Source organism: Dendrobates tinctorius, unplaced genomic scaffold (assembly GCF_039654945.1).
Source record: "Dendrobates tinctorius isolate UK_male_01 unplaced genomic scaffold, ASM3965494v1 ptg000342l, whole genome shotgun sequence".
In the NCBI taxonomy this organism is placed as follows: Eukaryota; Metazoa; Chordata; class Amphibia; order Anura; family Dendrobatidae; genus Dendrobates; species Dendrobates tinctorius.
The window spans coordinates 293,514-316,772 of NW_027362008.1; the positions used below are offsets into that span (position 1 = coordinate 293,514).

The 23,259-nt window shown below is 44.5% G+C and overlaps 1 protein-coding gene across 1 annotated transcript in view; it reads left to right on the forward strand.

The window, feature by feature from the left end:
- LOC141074950 (uncharacterized) overlaps positions 1 to 23,259 on the forward strand; it is a 114,428-nt gene that overhangs the window by 39,053 nt on the left and 52,116 nt on the right. Inside the window, 1 exon segment of the mRNA XM_073562278.1 lies at positions 997 to 2,230. Coding sequence (XP_073418379.1) covers positions 997 to 2,230 — 1,234 coding nt within the window.

Genomic DNA, 23,259 nt, shown 5'->3' on the forward strand with positions numbered 1-23,259 from the left:
GTCTGCAATCCAATAGCTACCAACCTCTCCGGTTTTCTGGACTTAGCTTGTATTTTTGTTTTTTCCTCCTTCGGTGGCTCATTCATAACAGTGTATTGTGTTACTAAATGTAATGTTTGAGACTGTGGTCCCAGCTCACTTCAGGTCATTGACAAGATCCTACCATGTAGTTCTGGGCTGATTCCTGACCTCTCTCCAAATCATCCTTACCCCAAGTTCTTGCATGGAGCCTCAGACCGAAGAAGATTGACAGTCGTCTCATGTCTCTTCCATTTTCTAATAATTGTGCCAACAGTTGTTGCCTTCTCAGCAAGCTGCTTGGCTATTGTACTCTAGCCCATCCCAGCCTTGTGCAGGTCCACGATTTTGTCCCTGGTGTCCTTAGACAGCTCTTTGGTCTTGGCCATGGTGGACAGGTTGGAATATCATTGAATGTGTGGACAGGTGCAAGTAACACAGATAATGAGTGCAGAATAGGAGGGCTTTTTAAAGAAAGATTAACAGGTCTGAGAGCCAGAATTCTTGCTGGTTGTTCGATGATAAAATACTTCATGCAATAAAATGCAATTTAATGATGTAAAAATCCTACAATGTGATTTTCTCGATTTTATTTTTAGATTCTGTCTCTCACAGGTGAAGTGTACCTAGGAAAAAAATTACACACCTTTTCATTCTTTGTAGGTGGGAAAACTGCAAAATCGGCCGTGTATAAAATACTTATTTTCCCCACTCTATTATTTAAATTAAAAAAAAGTAATGAGGCAAGAACTGCATTGTTACGGCAGGTTTGTTCGCACTTGTAATGGAAGTTTGTTGAGCCAAAGCCACAAGTAGATGTTAAAGGAATAGCTTATACTTCTTACTGAAGGGTGAATTTACGACTTTGACTCAGAACGCTGAGCCCAAAACTGCACTTATTTTCTAACAGCCTAATAGAAATGCTGTGAATGATTAATTTGTGATTTGACATGAAAATTTCTGTTTTTCTCATAACAGAAAATCACAGTCAGAATCCTGAAGGAAGATTCAAGTTTTTACTAAATTATAAAGTAGGCAATGAAGATATCAAGCAGCGCCCTACAGATGAAAACCTCATTACCCTTAACGTAAATTCAGGACTTTACAATCCAAATCTATTATACAATCCACCGAATCACAAGGAACTTTCTCCTGCCCAATTTCAGATTGTTACCACAAGTACGGGTCTAAAAGAAGGGAAAAAGTTTCAATGTGGTGAATGTGGCAAACAGTTTACTAAAAGCTCTGGTCTTTTTACACACAAAAAATTTCACACTTGGAAGAAGCCATACTCCTGCTCAGACTGTGGGAAGTGGTTTACAGATAAAGCAAATCTTGTTATACATGAGAGAAGTCACACAGGAGAGAAGCCGTATTCATGTACAGAATGTGGGAGGGGCTTTACAAGTAAATCCAGCCTTGTTAGACATGAGAGAGTTCACACAGGAGAGAAACCGTATTCTTGTTCAGTGTGTGGGAAATGTTTTGCACATAGATCAGATCTTATTAAACATCAGAGAAGTCACACAGGAGAGAAGCCGTATTCATGTTCAGAATGTGGGAAATGTTTTACAGATAAATCAAGTCTTGTTAAACATTTGAAAAGTCACACGGGTGAGAAGCCATTTTCATGTTTAGAGTGTGGGAAGTGTTTTCTCACTAAAGCCAAACTAAGAGATCATCATCGAAATCACACAGGAGAGAGGCCATTTTCATGTTTACTATGTGGGAAGGGCTTTACAGATAAATCAAGTTTTGTTAGACATGAAAGAGGTCACACAGGGGAGAAACCATTTTCATGTTCACAATGTGGGAAGTGCTTCACAGATAAATCAAGTCTGGTTAGACATGAGAGAAGTCACACAGGAGAGAAGCCATATTCTTGTTCAGAATGTGGAAAATGTTTTACACATCAATCAGATCTCGTTAAACATCTCAGAATTCACACAGGGGAGAAACCATATACATGTTCAGATTGTGGGAAGTGCTTTACAGATAAATCATATCTTGTGAAACATGAGAGAATTCACACAGGGGAGAAACCGTATTCATGTTCAGAATGTGAAAAATGTTTTAAAAACCAATCAGACGTTATTAAACATCAGAAAATGCACACAGGAGAGAAGCCGTATTCATGTTCGGAATGTGGGAAATGCTTTACAGATAAATCATATATTCTTAAACATGAGAGAATTCACACAGGGGAGAAGCCGTATTCATGTTCAGAATGTGACAAATGTTTTACACATCAATCAGATCTTGCTAAACATCAGAAAATTCACACTGGAAAGAAGCCGTGTTAATGTTCAGATTATAGGAAATGTTTGAATACTTAAGCCAGATTCCGCAAAATTAATGAACATGCTGCGTTTTTTACCGCGAAGCGATTCCGCAGCGGTAAAAAACGCACCATTAGCACAACACGTGCGGAATCAATTAGGATTGCATGGAATCCTTTTCTTAAGCGTTTCCGCGGCAGAATCACGCATTTAAAATCGCAGCGGAAACGCTTAAAAAACGCAACGTGGGCACACAGCCTCAATGTGTCAGTTAAAAACGGATGAAACTAGAATGGAACTCAGAAGTACAAAGCATGTCTTCCTTGTTTATCTGTGTCTTACGGACCGCCAAAAAAAATAGCCAAGTCTGATTCGCAGATCAGATGAGAATAAGATGAGCTCGGAGTCTCACAGACCCAAGACATAGACCCGTTTTTAAAACTAGTGTGTGTATACGGCTCAACGTAAGTCTGTTGGTCAGTGCAGCACATATATATTATCTATGCTAGCCTAAGAGGGTTTATTTTGGGGGTTAAAATTTCCTGGATCTGCCAGACACTCGAATTATACTTACATACGTCATCTGTGCCCAGAATCCATGGAGAAAACTGTTTTGTGGATGCAACAAAGAAAACATGTTTTCTTTCTAAGCGGTGAACCATGAATTTTCACCATGACCCATAAATTACCCCACACTATAGTGGAAAATTAAGGACACCCCATGGATTATATTTTTTAGTTTTTTACCACATTTTGACATTTGATCTTCATGGAAATAATTTGACGATGTAAAGAAAAAAAATTGAACAGGAAAACTAAAAAATTAACGTCACAATAATTTATTGAAAGAAGATTTCTACACAAACATTTCTTGTATTTATTGCTACATTTAAAAAAGTTTACTTTAGATTCCGGAGCTCCAGATTTGATGGAAATGTGGTGGCTTTTCACGCGGCATGTGCTGACCTAAAACATGGGGTTCTTCTAAAAATAAAGGTTTATATTAAGAGTATATTAATGTAGCATCACAGTAATCGCCTACAAAATATGCCACATGGGGAACTCCTGCTTTTGTCTAGCCGATACCCAAAGGGGAAAAAACGGCAAAGTCTTATGTACAAATGTGAACAATAACGCATCCTACGAAAAATAAATCTTCACAAATTAAAAACGCTCTGTCTCTCAGAATCTGGCTTCATAAAAACGTGTTTTTTTTTTAAGAACATGTATTTATGTAAATCTGTAAAAACTGTTTAAAAAATATTAAAATTTTGATATTGTCGTAATCATATTTGTATGCAGAATAAAGTTATCGTGTCTTTGGTACTTCAACATTGTAACGGCGCTGCCGGCGACCCCGCATGGCTCCCCATCCCACTCCATGTAGACACGTCGCGGCGTGTCACTCAGCGTTCTCCCTGCTTCTTGGTTGTCTTGTGTTCTCAGTAGTACACCTAGCGTTCTTAAAGGGCTAGTGTGCACCTGCAAGATGGCTCCCAGCTAATAGCTGGGAGACATCTTGTATAAAGGGCACCGATAGGGAGGTGTCGAAGCAACATTAAGTCATTAGTGAGTGAGGTGTTCTCCTAGTGAGTTGTTAGGTCTCCTGGTCCTTGTGTGGCCAGTGTCCTCTACATGTAGTCCCTGATCCTTGCATGGCCAGTGCCCGAACCCTGAAGTTGCAACAGCGGTCCCTGAAATCTGAAGCAGCACCGTCGGTAACTGAACCCTGAAGCTGCTCCAGCGGTACCTGAACCAATATCCAAGACCTGTGTCTGAACGTGTGCTTATCTGGGTATTCCGTGTATCCAGACTGTCCTATCAGTCTCCAAGTCAGCCCTATCTGAGACTCAGTAACCGTTCTATGCGAGGATCCTTAACCTAGTAGTCTGAATAGAGCCCAAGTCCGTATCCTTGTCTGAGTACCTGACCCCTGATGTCAGCAGTTCCAGTACCAGGGACTGCCTAGGAGTGGTACCTGGCAGCTGCCTGCAGCTCAAGCCTGACTCCACCATCAGGAGCTCCAGTGAACACAAGGTATCCATTTAGCTACGCCCCTCCTAGGCAAGCCAGGTCCACGGCACAGTGGGTGCACAAACCACATGTGCCACCTGTGTGCGTAACAAACATCATACACATAATCTATATAACAATGGGGTTTTTCTAATCCCTTCGCCAAAAATGTATAAAATGTTATTTTAATACATTACATGCATCACATCATACTGTAAATAAAATTTAAATCTCATCCTGCAAAAAAAACAAGCCCTCCTACAGCTCTTCCCATGGAAAAAGTAATCCATTAAGGCTCTCAGGATGTAGTGATGCAAAATGATGAACCAGACAAACCCCTTATTATCATTCGCTAGACCTCTGAGGAGCACCCCTGGAGGTGCAGCATGGAAAATATTTGCGTCTTGTACTGCATATCCGACTACAGAACAGGTTAAAGATGCAGGCAATACTTGGGTGAGGATATTTTGTTAAGCATCCTGATGTACGACATAGTCATGTCCCAGGTAGGGCCACGTGGTAATTATTGATAGACGATTGTAGCAAAGGGATCAGTTTGGGACGACAAGAGAGCGGGGATCACAGCAGGAAGACTGGAGAATGAGGATCAGAGCGGAGCAGGATGACAGGAGAGAGGGGGATCAGAGCAGGATGACAGGAGACCAGGGTTCAGAGCGGGATGACAGGAGAGCTGGAATCAGAGCGGGAAGATAGGAAACCGGGGTTCAGAGCTGGATGACAGGAAACCGGGGTTCAGAGCTGGATGACAGGAGAGCTGGGATCAGAGCGGGATGACAGGAGAGCTGGGATCAGAGCGGGGCAACAGGAGAGCTGGGATCAGAGAGACAACAGGAGAGTGGGGACCAGAGCCAGATGACAGGAGAATGGGGATCAGAGCGGAATGACTGGAGAGCTAGCATCAGAGCAGGACAACAGGAGATCGGGGATCAGTGAGGAGTGACAGGAGAGTGGGCTACCGAGCAGGACGACTGAAGGGTGGATGTTATGATTAGGTAACCGAGGAGGATAGCAGGGGAATAGGCTAGGAAACCAGATAACCAGAGAGGTTGGTGGGAGCTTAGCGGATTGCAGACCCCTAAACTGACAACACAACTAGAATTAGCCATGGGACGTACCTATGATGCCCTAGACGCCTCCGCAGAGCCAAAGAATTAACTAAGCCTAAAGAGAGGAAAGGGAAAGCTAAACTGCCCCGGAGTAAAATCCCAAAGGAAGATAGCCCCCGAACATATATTGCCGGTGAGACAAGATGAGGCACAAAACACAGGAAGAAAATAAAGTAAGCAAATGATGGGGCCCAAACTGTCTAGATAGAACCAGACAGGAAAGGATACTGTCTGCAATCACGCAAAAACCCTAAGAAAAATACAACACTTCTGATATGCAAAAATACTGAGGACACGCGACCTCTCCCTCACTAAATCAGAACTCTTGTGTGAACTGGACACAAAACAAAAGATACTGGTATAACAGGGGATTAGAAATACTGAAAAGACTGACATGAGCTGTGGCATATGGAACAGAGTCCAGCACAGGTCCCAGCAGGGAACAAGGCTGAATTCACACCAACAGGAGAGCGGGTACCAGAGCCAGATGACAGGAGAATGGGGATCAGACCGGAATGACTGGAAAGCTGGCATCAGAGCAGGACGACAGGAGAGCTGGAATCAGAGTGGGTCAACAGGAGAGCAGGCAATCTGAGCAGGACAACAGCAGAGCAGTGATCAGAGCGGGACGACAGCAGAGCGAGGATCAATGAGGTGTGACAGGAGAGTGGGTATCCGAGCAGGAAGAGTGGGGATCAGAGCGGGAAGACATGAGAGCAGCAATTAAACGTCAGGAGGGCAGGTATCAGAGCGGGACATCCATAGAAAGCAGGTATCAGGGCTGGACATCAGGAGAGCAAGGGTCATAGCGGGACAACATGAAAGCAGTGATTAGATGTCAGGAGAGCAGGAATCAGAGCAGGACTTCAGGAGAGCTGAGATCAGAGTGGGACGTCCAGAGAGCAGGAATCAGAGCGGGACGACCTGGAGAGCGGGGATCAGAGCAGGATGTCTGGAGAGCGGGGATCAGAGCAGGATGTCAAGAGAGAAGGAAAACAGGAGAGCGGGGATCAGAGCGGGATGACAGGAGAGCGGGAAATCAGCGGGATGACAGGAGAGTGGGAAATCAGAGCGGGATGACAGGAGATTGGGAATCAGAGCGGAATGACAGGAGAGCGGGAAACACTGTGGGATGACAGGAGAGTGGGAATCAGAGCGGGATGACAAGAGATCGGGAATCAGAGTGGAGCGGAACAACAGGAGAGTAGGGATTAGAGTGGGATGACAGAAGAGTGGAGATCAGAGCAGGATGACAGAAGAGTGGGGCAACAGCGGGGATCAGAGAGGAACAACAGGAGAGCAGGGATCAGAGCGGGACATCAGGAGTGTGGGGATCAGCGAGGAACAACAGGAGAGTGGGAATCAGAGCTGGACAACTGGATAGTGAGGATCAAATTTGTTCGACAGGAGAGCAGGGATCAGTGCAGAATGACAGGAAAGTGGGGATCAGAGCAGGACGACAGGAGAACGGGGATTAGAGTGGGACAACTGGATAGTGGGGATCATATCTGTTCGACAGGATAGCAGGGATCTGAGCAGGACGACCGGAGATCGGGCATCAGAGTGGGACAACTGGATCGTGGGGATGAGAGCTGTTCGACAGGAGAGCAGGATCAGAGTGGGATGGGACAACAGCAAGAGTGGTGATCAGAGCGGGATGACAGGGGTCCAGGGATCAAAGTAGGACAACTGGAGAGCTGGGATCAGAGCGTAGCGGGACAACAGGAGAGTAGAGATCAGAGTGGACAAGAGGGGAGAGGGGATCAGAGTGGGTCTACAGGGGAGCTGTGATCAAAGCGGGACAACATTAGAGCCAGATGACAGGAGAGTGGGGATCAGAGTGCAGTGGGACAACAGGAGATGTTTGCAGCTAGAATAGTCATGTACCACATTAACAATGTATAGAGTGTATTTCTGAATCATATAATGTTAGCATCATTGTAAAAAAACTTATTTTCTTTAAAAAATAAGGAGAGTTCTAAGTGATCCTAAAGTTTTGAACGGTAGTATATGTCATACTGCTAGGACTGCATACTGTATATGTTATGTAGGTGATACTGTGATTATTCACAGTAGTCTATATTACAGCAACTGCTGTGTATAATTGCAGTATCACCTATATATTCTATATATCACAGTTGCAGTATCACCTATATGATGTATAGAGACTGCTCTATATGCATTGTTAGTGATATTGCTGTACATACATTTTATAGGTGATACTGCAGTTATGCACGCAGTTGCTGTAATATATAGACTGCTGTGTATAATTGCAGTGTCACCTACATAACATATACAGTATACAGCAGTGACAGTATCACCTACAGTGGGGCAAAAAAGTATTTAGTCAGTCAGCAATAGTGCAAGTTCCACCACTTAAAAAGATGAGAGGCGTCTGTAATTTACATCATAGGTAGACCTCAACTATGGGAGACAAACTGAGAAAAAAAAATCCAGAAAATCACATTGTCTGTTTTTTTTTCATTTTATTTGCATATTATGGTGGAAAATAAGTATTTGGTCAGAAACAAAATTTCATCTCAATACTTTGTGATATATCCTTTGTTGGCAATGACAGAGGTCAAACGTTTTCTATAAGTCTTCACAAGGTTGCCACACACTGTTGTTGGTATGTTGGCCCATTCCTCCATGCAGATCTCCTCTAGAGCAGTGATGTTTTTGGCTTTTCGCTTGGCAACACGGACTTTCAACTCCCTCCAAAGGTTTTCTATAGGGTTGAGATCTGGAGACTGGCTAGGCCACTCCAGGACCTTGAAATGCTTCTTACGAAGCCACTCCTTCGTTGCCCTGGCGGTGTGCTTTGGATCATTGTCATGTTGAAAGACCCAGCCACGTTTCATCTTCAATGCCCTTGCTGATGGAAGGAGGTTTGCACTCAAAATCTCACGATACATGGCCTCATTCATTCTTTCATGTACCCGGATCAGTCGTCCTGGCCCCTTTGCAGAGAAACAGCCCCAAAGCATGATGTTTCCACCACCATGCTTTACAGTAGGTATGGTGTTTGATGGATGCAACTCAGTATTCTTTTTCCTCCAAACACGACAAGTTGTGTTTCTACCAAACAGTTCCAGTTTGGTTTCATCAGACCATAGGACATTCTCCCAAAACTCCTCTGGATCATCCAAATGCTCTCTAGCAAACTTCAGACGGGCCCGGACATGTACAGGCTTAAGCAGTGGGACACGTCTGGCACTGCAGGATCTGAGTCCATGGTGGCGTAGTGTGTTACTTATGGTAGGCCTTGTTACATTGGTCCCAGCTCTCTGTTCATTCACTAGGTCCCCCCGCGTGGTTCTGGGATTTTTGCTCACCGTTCTTGTGATCATTCTGACACCACGGGGTGGGATTTTGCGTGGAGCACCAGATCGAGGGAGATTATCAGTGGTCTTGTATGTCTTCCATTTTCTAATTATTGCTCCCACAGTTGATTTCTTCACTCCAAGCTGGTTGGCTATTGCAGATTCAGTCTTCCCAGCCTGGTGCAGGGCTACAATTTTGTTTCTGGTGTCCTTTGACAGCTCTTTGGTCTTCACCATAGTGGAGTTTGGAGTCAGACTGTTTGAGGGTGTGCACAGGTGTCTTTTTATACTGATAACAAGTTTAAACAGGTGCCATTACTACAGGTAATGAGTGGAGGAAAGAGGAGACTCTTAAAGAAGAAGTTACAGGTCTGTGAGAGCCAGAAATTTTGATTGCTTGTTTCTGACCAAATACTTATTTTCCACCATAATATGCAAATAAAATGAAAAAAAAACAGACAATGAGATTTTCTGGATTTTTTTTTCTCAGTTTGTCTCCCATAGTTGAGGTCTACCTATGATGTAAATTACAGACGCCTCTCATCTTTTTAAGTGGTGGAACTTGCACTATTGCTGACTGACTAAATACTTTTTTGCCCCACTGTATATAATGTAAGTGCACCAATCTATATACATTATACAGATACACTTCTATATATACATTATATAAGTGATACTCCGACTATACACAGCAGTTGCAGTATCACCTATATAATGTATATAGAGTAGTCTCAATGTGATATATATATTCAGCAGCAGTTGCGGTGTCTCCTATATGATATATATGTGTGTCTCCTATGTGATGTATGCAACATAATATAGTGTAGAGTTGTGTGTGTATATGTAGGGAAGGTGACCTGACGGACGGACAGACTTGTCAGAATAGAGAAAGGAAGGTTTGCACAGTATTGACAGGTGTCAGTTACTACAGTGGGGAAACAGCTGAGAAAGTGTAGTGGACGTGCAGTACCTTGGGTTGACCAGTAGAGGGCAGGGAGGAGTGTGAGCAAAGGACTTGACATCATCTTAGGGCTTAGGAAACCATTGGTCTTGGGGGCGGAGTTACAGGGAACCGGGAATGATATAAATTTGACAGGAGGGTTCCAGAAAGTTCCAGTCCCCAGGGGGAGCTCCAGTGACAGGAGGACTACGACAGTTTGTGCACTGTGAGGAAAACTAAACCAGGGGGACTGAGGAGAGAGAAAAAGTCAGGGGGGTGGTCCTGACACAAAAGTACCGCAGTATAGATGAGGCACCGAGGTAAAGCATACCGTATTGAGACAGACGACTGATCAGTAAAAGTGCTGTTGGTTTACGGGCCTAAGGCGGCCACAGTGACGGATCTGACAGGAGCGTCGAAGAGTGAAGAGGGGACGGTGCGTATATGTACGTCCCCGGTGTAAAGTACGGTGTGCGTGAAGCGGCCCTGGAAACGGAGGGCCGATAAGTGAAGTGAAGTAAAGTGAAGTGCGGTGTACTTCAGAGGCTGTCAGGCGGACGGCAAGAGAATAAACTTGGACCTGTTGTACTCGACACTTGCCTCCATCGTGTCTCTGTTACGTCTCTGCGTGGTAAGAGAGGGACCACCCCCCAGTCCGGCCCACTGACCCTACACTTGGCGTAGTCGGCAGGATCGCCGCCGCTAATACATCATCTTCTGCGGCAGGCCTGCCCTAAAGAATGGAGAAAGACTTGGACTACACTGCTTGGATTACAAACACCTGTGGATTGCAAATTAAGCACCTGTGGAGTACAAATTGGGAACATTGTGGCGGATCTGCATTGCCAGCAGAGGATCCGGGGCGGTAACAGGTGCTGTGCAATATGGCCGTGTTGCTTCAGCGCAGAGGAGAGGTCCAGGTGTTTGCAGTTCTGAATGGACTGGGACCCCCTCCAACGTACCCCAGGGGGAAGCGGTATGTACCTGGAGGCCGACGCTCCCATATACTGGACCCTGGCAGATGGGTGGAGAGGCCTGCCATCACCCCACCCAGCAAAGGGAGTGGCACAGAGGAAAAGCTTGGCTGCGGCTGCTTGGCGCCATTCGACTGTTGCCCAACGGACGGTATGAGACGCTGTGGGTGTCGAGGCATCGGGCGCCTGGAGTGGCGATGGCGGCGGGAGTTCGAGCTTCGCCAGAGAGCGCCCCCTCAGAGCTACGGGCAGGCAGCTGGTTGTTGATTGGAGAAGCGGAGCCTGTGCAGAACCAGCGGGAACGGCCGCCGAAGTTACCAGCGGAGAGCCTCCCTGTGGAGCCCCTTAGCCTGGAGGTGGGGTGAAGAGCAGGGACTGCGGGAAGAGCCGCGCGATGACGTGACAGAGGCCACGGCGCCAGGGAAGGTGAGAGTTCCCCCGGCCCCGACAGTGGCTCCGCAAGCGGCCCCCACCATTCAGCCGCAGCACGCGGCATCCTATGTCCCTGAGAGCCCGGCCAAGGAGGGCCCTACCATATAGAACTGAGCAGGGCCTCCGCTCCTGGTCCTGAACCACTCTACCCGGTGGCACCACGCCCGGTGGCGCCGGTGCGGAGTCTGACCGTAGAAGACACTGTTGCATCCCCTCTGCCGCTAGCAACCGCATCTTCAAAGGCGGCCGCTGCCCCGGATGAAAATTCAGGTGCGGCTTACCCTGCGGCCGCGGCTGCTGTGCCGGCGCTGGAACCGGCTGCGGCCTGTTTGGCAAGCCTTGTGGCCCAATCTTCTGGGAACACGGCTGCTCCCATCCACCACCAGGCCCCAGCGGCTGCTGGGCCGTTGACATCGACCGCCTCTGCTCCGCTCTCTTCTTCGGCGGAGCCCCGCCCACCGGTCTCCAGAGCCTGCGCTTTACCCTCCGTCTGGGTCGCGGAGGTTATTAAGAAAAAGAAGGCCAGGGAGCAGGAGATATGGAACCTGCTCCATGAAAAGGGAGAGGCAGGTATGGCGGCTAAGAGACTTATGGGACGGCTGGTGTATACCAACATCACCAAAGGATACAGCTTTATTCGAGATGAGACTGGCCAGAAAGTTTATACAAATGTGACTTCCATTCGTCACGGTCGGGCTTTGAAAGAAGGAGACTTAGTGCCGTACTACAAAGAGTACTATCCCCGCGGTTATTATGCGGTGGCCGTACTTGCAGAGCCCGAAGGATGTGAACCCCCGTAAAGAGGACTTGTGTGGACATCCTCGGTTTCCCAGGAACTCCACGGCTGTGGAGCCCCTCACTTCTGACCACTAAAAGTGGGTTAGACTGTCGGGAGTTCGATGCACCGTTGTGCAGGTCATATGGACAGTTATGTTTAAAAAAAATAAAAAATGTTTTTGTTGTTGTGGTTTAACTGTTGTTTCTATTTCCTTTTTCTTTCTTTCTTTTGGTCTATGTTCCTTTTAAAGGAGAGTATTCGTAAATATGTTTGCCTGACAGAGCGGGGATACGAAGAAGAGAGGGAGTGTCCATGTCCAAGGAAGGGGGGGGTAAAGAAGATATGCAATGTTATGTTGTTATATGTTGGTTTTAAAAGCAAAGGAAAATGAAAAAAAAAATATTAAAAAAAATGGGGTACTTGTGATATTGTAAAGTTGTTTTGTTGTATAATATGCACAAGTAAATGCAACAGGTCCGGGTAAGAGAAGGTCTGAGGGACCAAAGGGAAGTGTGAGATCAGAAAGGGGTCTATGTGTGGAGAAGGTCTGGGAGACCGAGACGCCGACCATGACATGTAACTGAAAGAAAGGTAAAAGAGATGGAAGACGTGAGAAAGACAGTCGTCCTAGGTCAGGTCCCCGACACCACGGACACCCCTGAAGGAGGAAGGTGGATGCCGGCAATGATCTGGTAGGTGTGAGGCCTCGATCATGGCGTACCGGACAGTGGAAGGTGACAGAAGGGGAGAGTAGGGGAAGGTACACGCCATAGAGAGAATATGGGTGTACCTAGCCCAATTTGAAAGATGTTGTCATGTGGCGTGCGCGCTGGTGAGTAGCAGTAGGCTGCTCAGAGCATGGTGCTCCAAGTATGGTTCGGCCCCCGCGGGTAGTGGGTTTGGCCCAACAACTGGTCCGACAACAGAGTGTAGGTGAAGCTTCAGAACGACGAATGCAGGGATTACGATTGTCGAGGACGACAATAGACAAAGGAAGGGGGAGTGTAGGAAAGGTGACCTGATGGATGGACAGACTTGTCAGAATAGAGAAAGGTAGGTTTGCAAAGTATTGACAGGTGTCAGTTACTACAGTGGGGAAACAGCTGAGAAAGTGTAGTGGACGTGCAGTACCTTGGTTTGACCAGTAGAGGGCAGGGAGGAGTGTGGCAAAGGACTTGACATCAGCTTAGGGCTTAGGAAACCGTTGGTCATGGGGGGCGGAGTTACAGCGAACCGGGAATGATATAAATTTGACAGGAGGGTTCCAGTCCCCAGGGGGAGCTCCAGTGACAGGAGGAATACGACAGTTTGTGCACTGTGAGGAAAACTAAACCAGGGGGACTGAGGAGAGAGAAAGTCAGGGGGGTGGTTCTGACAGGAAAGTACTGCAGTATAGACGAGGCACTGAGGTAAAGCATACCGTATTGAGAGAGACGACTGTTCAGTAAAAGTACTGTTGGTTTACGGGCCTAAGGCGGCCACAGTGACAGATCTGACAGGAGCGTCGAAGAGTGAAGAGGGGACGGTGCGTATATGTACGTCCCCGGTGTAAAGTACGGTGTGCGTGAAGCGGCCCTGGAAACGGAGGACCAATAAGTGAAGTAAAGTGAAGTGCAGTGTACTTTGGAGGCCGTCAGGCGGACGGCAAGAGAATAAACTTGGACCTGTTGTACCCGACACTTGCCTCCATCGTGTCTCTGTTACGTCTCTGCGCGGTAAGAGAGGGACCACCCCCCAGCCCGGCCCACCGACCCTACATATATAGTGTAGAATATGAGGTAAATTGGTGTGCACTCAGGTTCTTTTATAAGAACGAGGTTCTGGTGCAATGGGCTACGCAAGTCCCTGAATCAAGAAAGTCATAATTCACCGCACACTCTGCTAGTTTGCTTTGCAAAATTGATAATGGTTTATTCCAAAAGAAAAAAATCAGGGAACACAGTGAAGCCAGCAAGACTGGGATTCCATAATAATACAGTCTGACAAATACACCCAACGTTTCCACCCTCCCGGGTCTTCGTCAAGGGGTGGCTAAAAGATAAGGAGGAGATATATGAGACTCAATAAATAGAAAACAAAAGAGAAAAAACAATATATGTCATAACATAGAGGACATGAAATATAGCATAGAATAATATACAGATAAAATCAACAGTAATTCAAATCCAAAACTAGGTGCAGATTGTATCAGCATATCAAAGTACTACAACCTCATGTTCTAGGAGACAATTATGTTGTAGCTAGTGGGAAAAATTCACGGTCCACATTAATTCAGCAGAGGCACCAAAAAAGCCTACCTAGGCAAGGCAGAGCTAGGAGTAATAAAGAAGGGGGAAAAAAAGAGACACTTCATAATGGTTTACCTCGGTTATATGTCTAACACAAAGGCAAGGCAGAAAAGAAGTGGGGTCCCTGAGAAAGTCCACAAAAGCCTGTAGGGAAATAAATGGAGGTGTTAGAAATGAAGAGTCCGGTATTAAGGAAGAGTGTACCTTTAAAAGATCACTGGTACCTAGCATAGGTGGAAGTCAGGATGGTGGAGGACCGGAAATGTCAGCATAATATATGAGTAGTGTAAGTTCATGATAATCTGTAGCAAAAGCTCCAGTGGGCTGCTATGGAGGAAAACAAGGAGGGAGGGCAGAGGGAAGATATCAGGACTTCCTTTACCTTCATGTGTATAGAGTGTCAAGCGGCGCTCCTGTGCCTTGCTGGCAACGCTGGAGTTGTAAGGTAAGAGGAGTGGGGGGGGTTTAAATGTTGCAGCGTGCGCCGCTGGTCCGAAAGTGCATCATCCAACTCAGAAGTGACGTGGCACGGCTGCTGTGGAAAATGCAGCGCATGCGCGGTAACATCGAGTGAAGCCAGTGACCTGTTGTTACTAGGGTGGACACAAGTGCGCATGCGCGGTGATTGTAGAGAGACAAGCGCTGCTGGAGCGCGGCGAAAATGCAGGAAGCGGATCTGAGTATACCGCTATGTCCTGTATATCAGCACTGGTCACCAATGTACATAGAAGGATGTCTTGATAACTTGGAAATAACACATAGGAAATATGATAACAATCTAAATCATGCATAATAGGTACCAATGTAAAAGCTTGGATGTAATATTCAGTAATGTCTAATAGTAAGGGAATGTATTTGTAGTATAAGGTGGTGAGCTGAAAATATGTGGTCACAGATAAATCTGATGGTCAAGAAATAAATAAAAAATAAAAATAAAAAGGAAAAATTAAAAAATAAAAATAAAAATGAAAATAAAAATAAATATAAGAATAAAAGATAAACAATAAAAAATGGAAGATAAAACTAAATAAAAAATAATAAAGATAAATATAAATAATAAAAAAGTAAAAAAAAGAGAAAGATTTGATCAGAAAAAGGGGGGTGGCAAAAATTAAGTAATTTCACATGGTTGCCACCCCTTCTAGGTCAAGATACATGGCTCCTATGACTCGAACCATGTCCGTTATTTTTCAGACACGTTGATTTTCCGTCGTGGGAGGTAAGTTCCTAATTCCCCCCTCCCCTTTTTCTGCCTACATTTTTCTCTTTTTTATATTTTATTATTTATCATTTATTATTTTTTTTATTTTTTATTTATTTTTATTTTCCATTTTTGTATTTTTCATAGAGAGCAATGAGGGAAAACCAAATGTTTTAAATACTTTTTTCTCAACAGTGTTCACACAGGAAAAGGATTTGCCAGGGGAAATGCAGAGCGATAATGTAAACTCCCCATTACAGTCATATGTTAAAGTTTGGGCACCCCTATTAATGTTGCAAAAGGAGGATCTACGAAATATTAATGTCACTTTTATGTTGAGGTGCCCATACTTTTGCACCGGTCAAATTTTGTTTAAATGCAGATTGCACATTTTCTGTTAGTACAATAAACCTCATTTGAATCCAGAAATATAACTGAGTCCATCAGTTATTAGATATATGAAACTGAAATAGCTGTTGCAAAAACCAAAATTGTTAGAAAGAAAAAAGGTTAACATTAACCCCTTACCTACAATTGACGTAATATTCCATCCATGTGACCATGGACCTAATTACCATGGACGGAATATTACGTCATCGCGATCAGCGGCTCCCACGTGTTGAGCGCCGCTGATCGCGGCCGAGTGTCAGCTAATTATCATAGCTGACACCCGGCACAATGTGTCAGGGGCGGTCATGGACCGCCCCCGACACTTTAACCCATTGCACACCGCGATCAAACGCGATCGCGGTGTACCGGGGGTTAAAGGGAAGCATCGGCAGGGAGGGGGCTCCCTCCGTGCTTCCCTGAGCCCCCCACGGCAGCGCAATGTGCAGCGCTGCTGCGGGGGGCTCTTTCCCTACAGGCCCCCGGATCCAAGATGGCGACGGGGGCCTGCAGGGAGCTGACTTCCTCACTGCCTGCAAAGCGCAGGCATGAGGAAGTCTGCAGCAGTGCCTGTGACAGATCGCTGATCTGTCACAGTGATCTGTGATGTGACAGATCAGCGATCTGTCACAGGACAGTGAGGTCCCACCTGGGACAAGGTAATAAAGTAAAAAAAAAAAAAGTGTTAAAAATAATTTAAAAAAAATCGGTAAATAAATTAGTAAAAAAAAAAAAAAATATTCCCCAATAAATCCATTTTTTCAAAATAAAAAAAAACAAAAACAATAAAAGTACACATATTTGGTATCGCCGCGTCCGTAATGACCTGCCCTATAAAACTGTCCCATTAGTTAACCCCTTTAGCGAACCCCTTAAAAAATAAAAATAAAAAACGAAGCAAAAAATAATGATTTATTATCATACCACCGAACAAAAAGTGCAATAACGCGCGATCAAAAAGACGCATATAAATATGCATGGTACCGCTGAAAACGTCATCTTGTCCCGCAAAAAAGGAGCCGCCATACAGCATCATCCGCAAAAAATTAAAAAAGTTATAGCTCGCAGAATAAAGCGATACAAAAATGATTATTTTTTATATAAAATTGTTTTCATTGCAAAAAACCGACAAAACATAAAAAAACGACCTAAATGAGGTATCGCTGTAACCGTACTGACCCGAAGAATAAAAACGCGTTATCAATTTTACCGCACGCGGAACGGTGTAAACGCACCCCCCCAAAAGAAATTCATGAAACGCTGGTTTTTGTTCATTCTGCGTCCCAAAAATCGGAATAAAAAGCGATCAAAAAATGTCACGTGCCCGAAAATGGTACCAATAAAAACGTCAACTCGTCCCGCAAAAAATAAGACCTCACATGACTCGGTGGGTCAAAATACGGAAAAATTATAGCTCACAATATGTGGTGATGCAAAAACTATTTTTACAATAAAAAGCGTCTTTTAGCGTGTGACAGCTGCCAAACATAAAAACCGCCATAAATAGTAAATCAAACCCCCCGTTATCACCCCCTTAGTTAGGGAAAAATAATAAAACTAAAAGAAAATGTATTTATTTCCATTTTCCCGCTAGGGTTAGGGTTAGGGTAGGGTTAGGGCTAGGGTTAGGGCTAGGGTTAGGGCTAGGGTTAGGGCTAGGGTTAGGGTTAGGGCTAGGGTTAGGGCTAGGGCTCAGATTAGGGTTAGGGGTGTGTTGAGGTTAGGGTTGGAGTTATAATTGGGGGTTTCCACTGTTTGGGCACATCAGGTGCACTCCAAAGGCAACATGGCGTCTGATCTCAATTCCAGCCAATTCTGCGTTGAAAAAGTCAAATGGTGCTCCTTCCCTTCCAAGCTCTGCCATGTGCCCAAACAGTGTTTTACCCCCACATGTAGGGTATCAGCCTACTCAGGACAAATTACAAAACAACTTTTGGGGTCCAATTTCTCCTGTTACCCTTAGGAAAATAAAAAATTGGGGGCAAAAATATAGTTTTGCGGAAAAAAATATTTTTTTTATTTTCACGCCCAGGCGTTATAAACTTCTGTGAAGCACTTGGGGGTTCAAAGTGCTCACCACACATCTAGATAAGCTCCGTGGGGGGTCTAGTTTCCAAAATGGGGTCACTTGTGGGGAGTTTCAATAGTTTAGGTACATCAGGGGCTCTCCAAACGCACATGACACCCGCATACCAATCCATCAAAGTCTGCATTCCAAAACGTCACTACTTCCCTTCCGAGCCCCGACGTGTGCCCATACAGTAGTTTTCTCCCACATATGAGGTATCAGCGTACTCAGGATAAATTGGACAACAACTTTTGGGGTCCAATTTCTCCTGTTACCCTTGGGAAAATAAAAAAAATGGGGACTAAAAGATGATGTTTGTTGAAAAAATACGATATTTTTATTTTCACGCCCGGTCGTTATAAACTTCTGTGAAGCACTGGGGGGTTCAAAGTGCTCACCACACATCTAGATAAGTTCATTAGGGGGTCTAGTTTCCAAAATGGGGTCACTTGTGGGGGGTTTCCACTGTTTAGGTACATCAGGGGCTCTCCAAACGCAACATGACACCCGCAGACCATTCCATCAAAGTCTGCATTCCAAAACGTCACTACTTCCCTTCCGAGCCCCGACGTGTGCCCATACAGTAGTTTTCTCCCACATATGAGGTATCAGCATACTCAGGACAAATTGGACAACAACTTTTGGGGTCCAATTTCTCCTGTTACCCTTGGGAAAATAAAAAAATGGGGACTAAAAGATCATGTTTGTGGAAAAAATACGATTTTTTTATTTTCACGCCCGGACGTTATAAACTTCAGTGAAGCACTGGGGGGTTCAAAGTGCTCACCACACATCTAGATAAGTTCCTTGGGGGGTCTAGTTTCCAAAATGGTGTCATTTGTGGGGGGTTTCTACTGTTTTGGTACATCAGGGGCTTTCCTAACGCGACATGGTGTCCGATCTCAATTCCAGCCAAAAACGTCAAATGGCGCTGCTTCCCTTCCGAACTCTGCCATACGCCCAAATAGTGGTTTACACCCACATGTGGGGTATCAGCGTACTCAGGACAAATTGCACAATATCTTTTAGGGTCCTGTTACTTTTGGAAAAATAAGAATTGAGGGTGAAAAGATCATTTTTGTGGAAAAAATATGATTTTTTAATTGTACTGCTGTACGTTATAAACTTCTGTGAAGCCCTTGGGGGTTCAAAGTTCTCACCACACATCTAGATAAGTTCCTTGGGGGGTCTAGATTCCAAAATGGTGTCATTTGTGGGGGGTTTCCACTGTTTAGGTACATCAGGGGTTTTCCAATCGCGACATGGTGTCCGATCTCAATTCTAGCCAAAAACGTCAAATGGCGCTGCTTCCCTTCCGAGCTCTGCTATGCGCCCAAATAGTCATTTACACCCACATATGGGGTATCAGCGTACTCAGGACAAATTGCACAATAACTTTTAGGGTCCTGTTACCCTTGGAAAAATAAAAATTGGGGGTGAAAAGATCATTTTTGTGGAAAAAATATGATTTTTTAATTGTACCGCTGTACGTTATAAACTTCTGTGAAGCCCTTGTGGGTTCAAAGTTCTCACCACATATCTAGATAAGTTCCTTGGGGGGTCTAGTTTCCAAAATGGGGTCACTTGGGGGGGTTTCCACTGTTTAGGTACATCAGGGGCTCGCCAAACGTGACATGGCGTCCGAACTGAATTCCAGCCAATTTTGCATTGAAAAAGTCAAACGGCGCTCCTTCCATTCTGAGCTCTGCCATGCGCCGAAACAGTGGTTCCCCCCACATATCAGGTATCAGCGTACTCAGGACAAATTGCACAATAACTTTTGCAGTCCAATTTCTCCTGTTACCCTTGGTAAAATAAAGAAAATTGAACCTGAAGTATTTTTTTTGTGAAAAAAAGTTAAATGTTCATTTTTTTTTTAATATTCAAAAAATTCCTGTGACGCACCTAAAGGGTTAATAAACTTCTTGAATGTGGTTTTAAGCACCTTAAGGGGTGCAGTTTTTAGAATGGTGTCACTTTTGGGTATTTTCTATCATATAGACCCCTCAAAGTGACCTCAAATGTGATGTGGTCCTAAAAATAAAATGGTGTTGCAAAAATGAGAAAACGCTGGTCAATTTTTAACCCTTATAACTTCCTAACAAAAAAAAATTTTGGTTCCAAAATTGTGCTGATGTAAAGTAAACATGTGGGAAATGTTATGTATTAAGTTTTTTGTGTGCCGTATCGCTGTGATTTAAGGGCATAAAAATTCAAAGTTGGAAAATTGCGAAATTTTCAAAATTTTCGCCAAATTTCCGTTTTTTTCACAAATAAACGCAAGTTATTTGAATGCAATTTTACCACTAACATGAAGTACAATATGTCACGAGAAAACAATGTCAGAATCACCAGGATCCATGAAAGCGTTCCAGAGTTATGACCTCATAAAGGTACAGTGGTCAGAATTGTAAAAATTGGCCCGGTAGTTAACGTGCAAACCACCCTTGGTAGTGAAGGGGTTAATAGGGGTGCCCAAACTTAAACATATGACTGTAAGTATTACCTGCCTAACCCAGGAAGAAGTGCAGAACCGCCTTAGTAAGATTAAAATTGACAAATCATCAGGCCCTGATGGCATTCACCCTCGGGTATTAAGGGAGTTAAGTAATGTGATAGACAGGCCTCTATTCCTTATATTTAAAGACTCTATAGAAACAGGGTCTGTTCCTTTTGAATGGCGGCAAGCAAATGTGGTACCAATATTCAAAAAGGGGTGTAAAAGGGAACCTGGAAACTATAGGCCGGTAAGCTTAACATCTGTTGTGGGTAAAATGTTTGAAGGGTTTCTAAGGGATACCATTATGGAAAATCTCAATGTTAATAAATGTTTAACTCCATATCCACATGGATTTATGAAGGATCGCTCCTGTCAGACTAACCTGATCAGCTTCTATGAGGATGTAAGCTCTCAAATGGACCCAGGAGAATCATTGGATGTCATTTATCTCGACTTCTCTAAAGCATTTGACACTGTGCCACATAAAAGATTGGTAAGTAAGAGGAGAAAGCTTGGGCTAGGGGAAAATGTGTGTAGATGGGGAGGTAGCTGGCTTAGTGATAGAAAACAAAGAGTGGTTATTAATGGGGCATCCTCAGATTGGGCCAGGGTTACTAGTGGGGGACCACAGGGGTCTGTATTGGGCCCCCTACTATTTAATATATTTATTAATGATCTAGCGGGGCGGCACGGTGGCTCAGTGGTTAGCACTTTACGGTGGCTGTGGTTAGCACTGCAGCCTTGCAGCGCTGGGGTCCTGGGTTCGAATCCCACCAAGGACAACATCTGCAAGGAGTTTGTATGTTCTCCCCGTGTTTGCGTGGGTTTCCTCCGGGTTCTCCGTTTTCCTCCCACATTCTAAAAAGATATACTGATAGGGAATTTAGATTGTGAGCCCCATCAGGGACAGTGATGATAATATGTGCAAATTGTAAAGCGCTGCGGAATATGTTACCGCTATATAAAAATAAAGATTATTATTATTAGTGGATGGCTTACACAGTAAAATATCAGTATTTGCAGATGATACAAAACTATGTAAGGTAGTTACCACAAAGGAGGACAGTTTGCAACTACAGACAGATTTGAGTAAATTGGAGAATTGGGCTGAAAAATGGCAAATGAGGTTTAACACAGATAAGTGTAGGGTTATGCACATGGGAAGGAGAAACAGATGCTACAATTACTGACTAAATGGGAAACTGCTGGGGAAATCAGACATGGAAAAAGACTTAGGCATCTTAGTCAATAAGAAGCTAAATTGGAGTGCCCAGTGTCAGGCAGCTGCCACCAAAGCAAATAGGGTCATGGGATGCATTAGAAGAGGTCTGGGGACACGAGATGAAAACATAATTCTCCCTCTGTACAAATCACTCGTCAGACCACACTTGGAGGATTGTGTGCAATTTTGGACGCCGGTGCTCAAGAGAGACATTACTGAACTTGAAAGGGTTCAAAGGCGGGCTACTAAAATGGTAAATGGAGTTGGTTCACTACAATACCCAGAAAGGTTATCAAAATTAGGTCTATTTACTCCAGAAAAGACTTAGGGGAGACTTAATATATATGTACAAGTATATCAGAGGGCAACACAGAGATCTCTCCAATGAACAGTTTGTACCAAGGACTGTGACAAGAACAAGGGGGCGTTCTCTTCGTTTGGAGGAAAGACAATTTCTGCACCAGCATAGAAGAGGGTTCTTCACGGTAAGAGCAGTGAGGCTCTGGAATTCTCTTCCTGAGGAAGTGGTGATGGCCAACTCACTGAATGAATGTAAGAAAGGAATGGAGGCTTTTCTTGTAACAGTATAGAAGGTTACAAATAACAGAATATTATAGGTAGATGGTTGACCCAGCTTAGGGGAAGGAATTTGTTTCCCTATGGAGAAAATTGGCTTCTACTCTGTGGGATTTTTGCCTTCCCCAGGATCAACAATGCAGAACAGCTGCACTAAAAATAGGCTGAACTAGATGGACATAAGATCTTCCTTCAGCCTTCAAAACTATGTTACTATGTTACTATGTTATATGTATTGTTTTTTTTTAATTTTTATATTTATTTTCATTTTTATTTATTTATATTTTTCATTTTTATTTTTTATTTATTTCTTGACCATCAGATATATCTGTGACCACATATTTTCAGCTCACCACCTCATACTATAAAAACATTACTGAATTTATTTGTATATCATTCTATGCTATACTTCATGTCCTCTACGTTATGACATACTAGATGGTGGCCCGTTTCTAATGCATCGGGTATTCTAGAATATGTATGTATTTTATTTGCCAAGTGTGACAGTACCCTCACATGTACGGATATATTGAACGAAGCGAGGGTATATCTACATGTGTGAGGGTACCGTCACACTTGGCGACGCTCCAGCGATCCCGACAACTATACGACCTAGTAGGTATCGCTGGGGCATTGCTACGTGGTCGCTGGTGAGCTTAGTATTGAGGTCGTTCATCGTTGTCCCTGTCAAACACACCGATGCATGCTGGCCAGCAGGAGACCGACGTTCAAAAAATGATCCAGGACGATCCACCACGGTCGGTGATCTCACAGCGGGGGACTGGTCGCTGCTGTGTGTCACACTGAGCGAGATTGCTAACGCCGGTCGGGATACTTCGCCGCTGACCTCTGTGCGCGGCAATGCAGGATTCGCGGCTGGACTGCGCCTGTCGCTGATTGGTCACGCCCGGCCGGCTAAAGCTAAAAGCATTTCACCCACTGGTTAATATGTGGTGGTGCTCAGTTATGACACATATATCAAGGCTGACATCACCACCCGGCGCAAGCGGGCAAGTGCCAAGGTCCACAAGCTGTCGGGGACATAGCATGCTGTGGGGCTCGTAAGTAGTGGGGCCCCAGTGAGGGAGCCATCTGCTGATGATCCCTCTCCCATCATTCCCCCTCTGTGACAT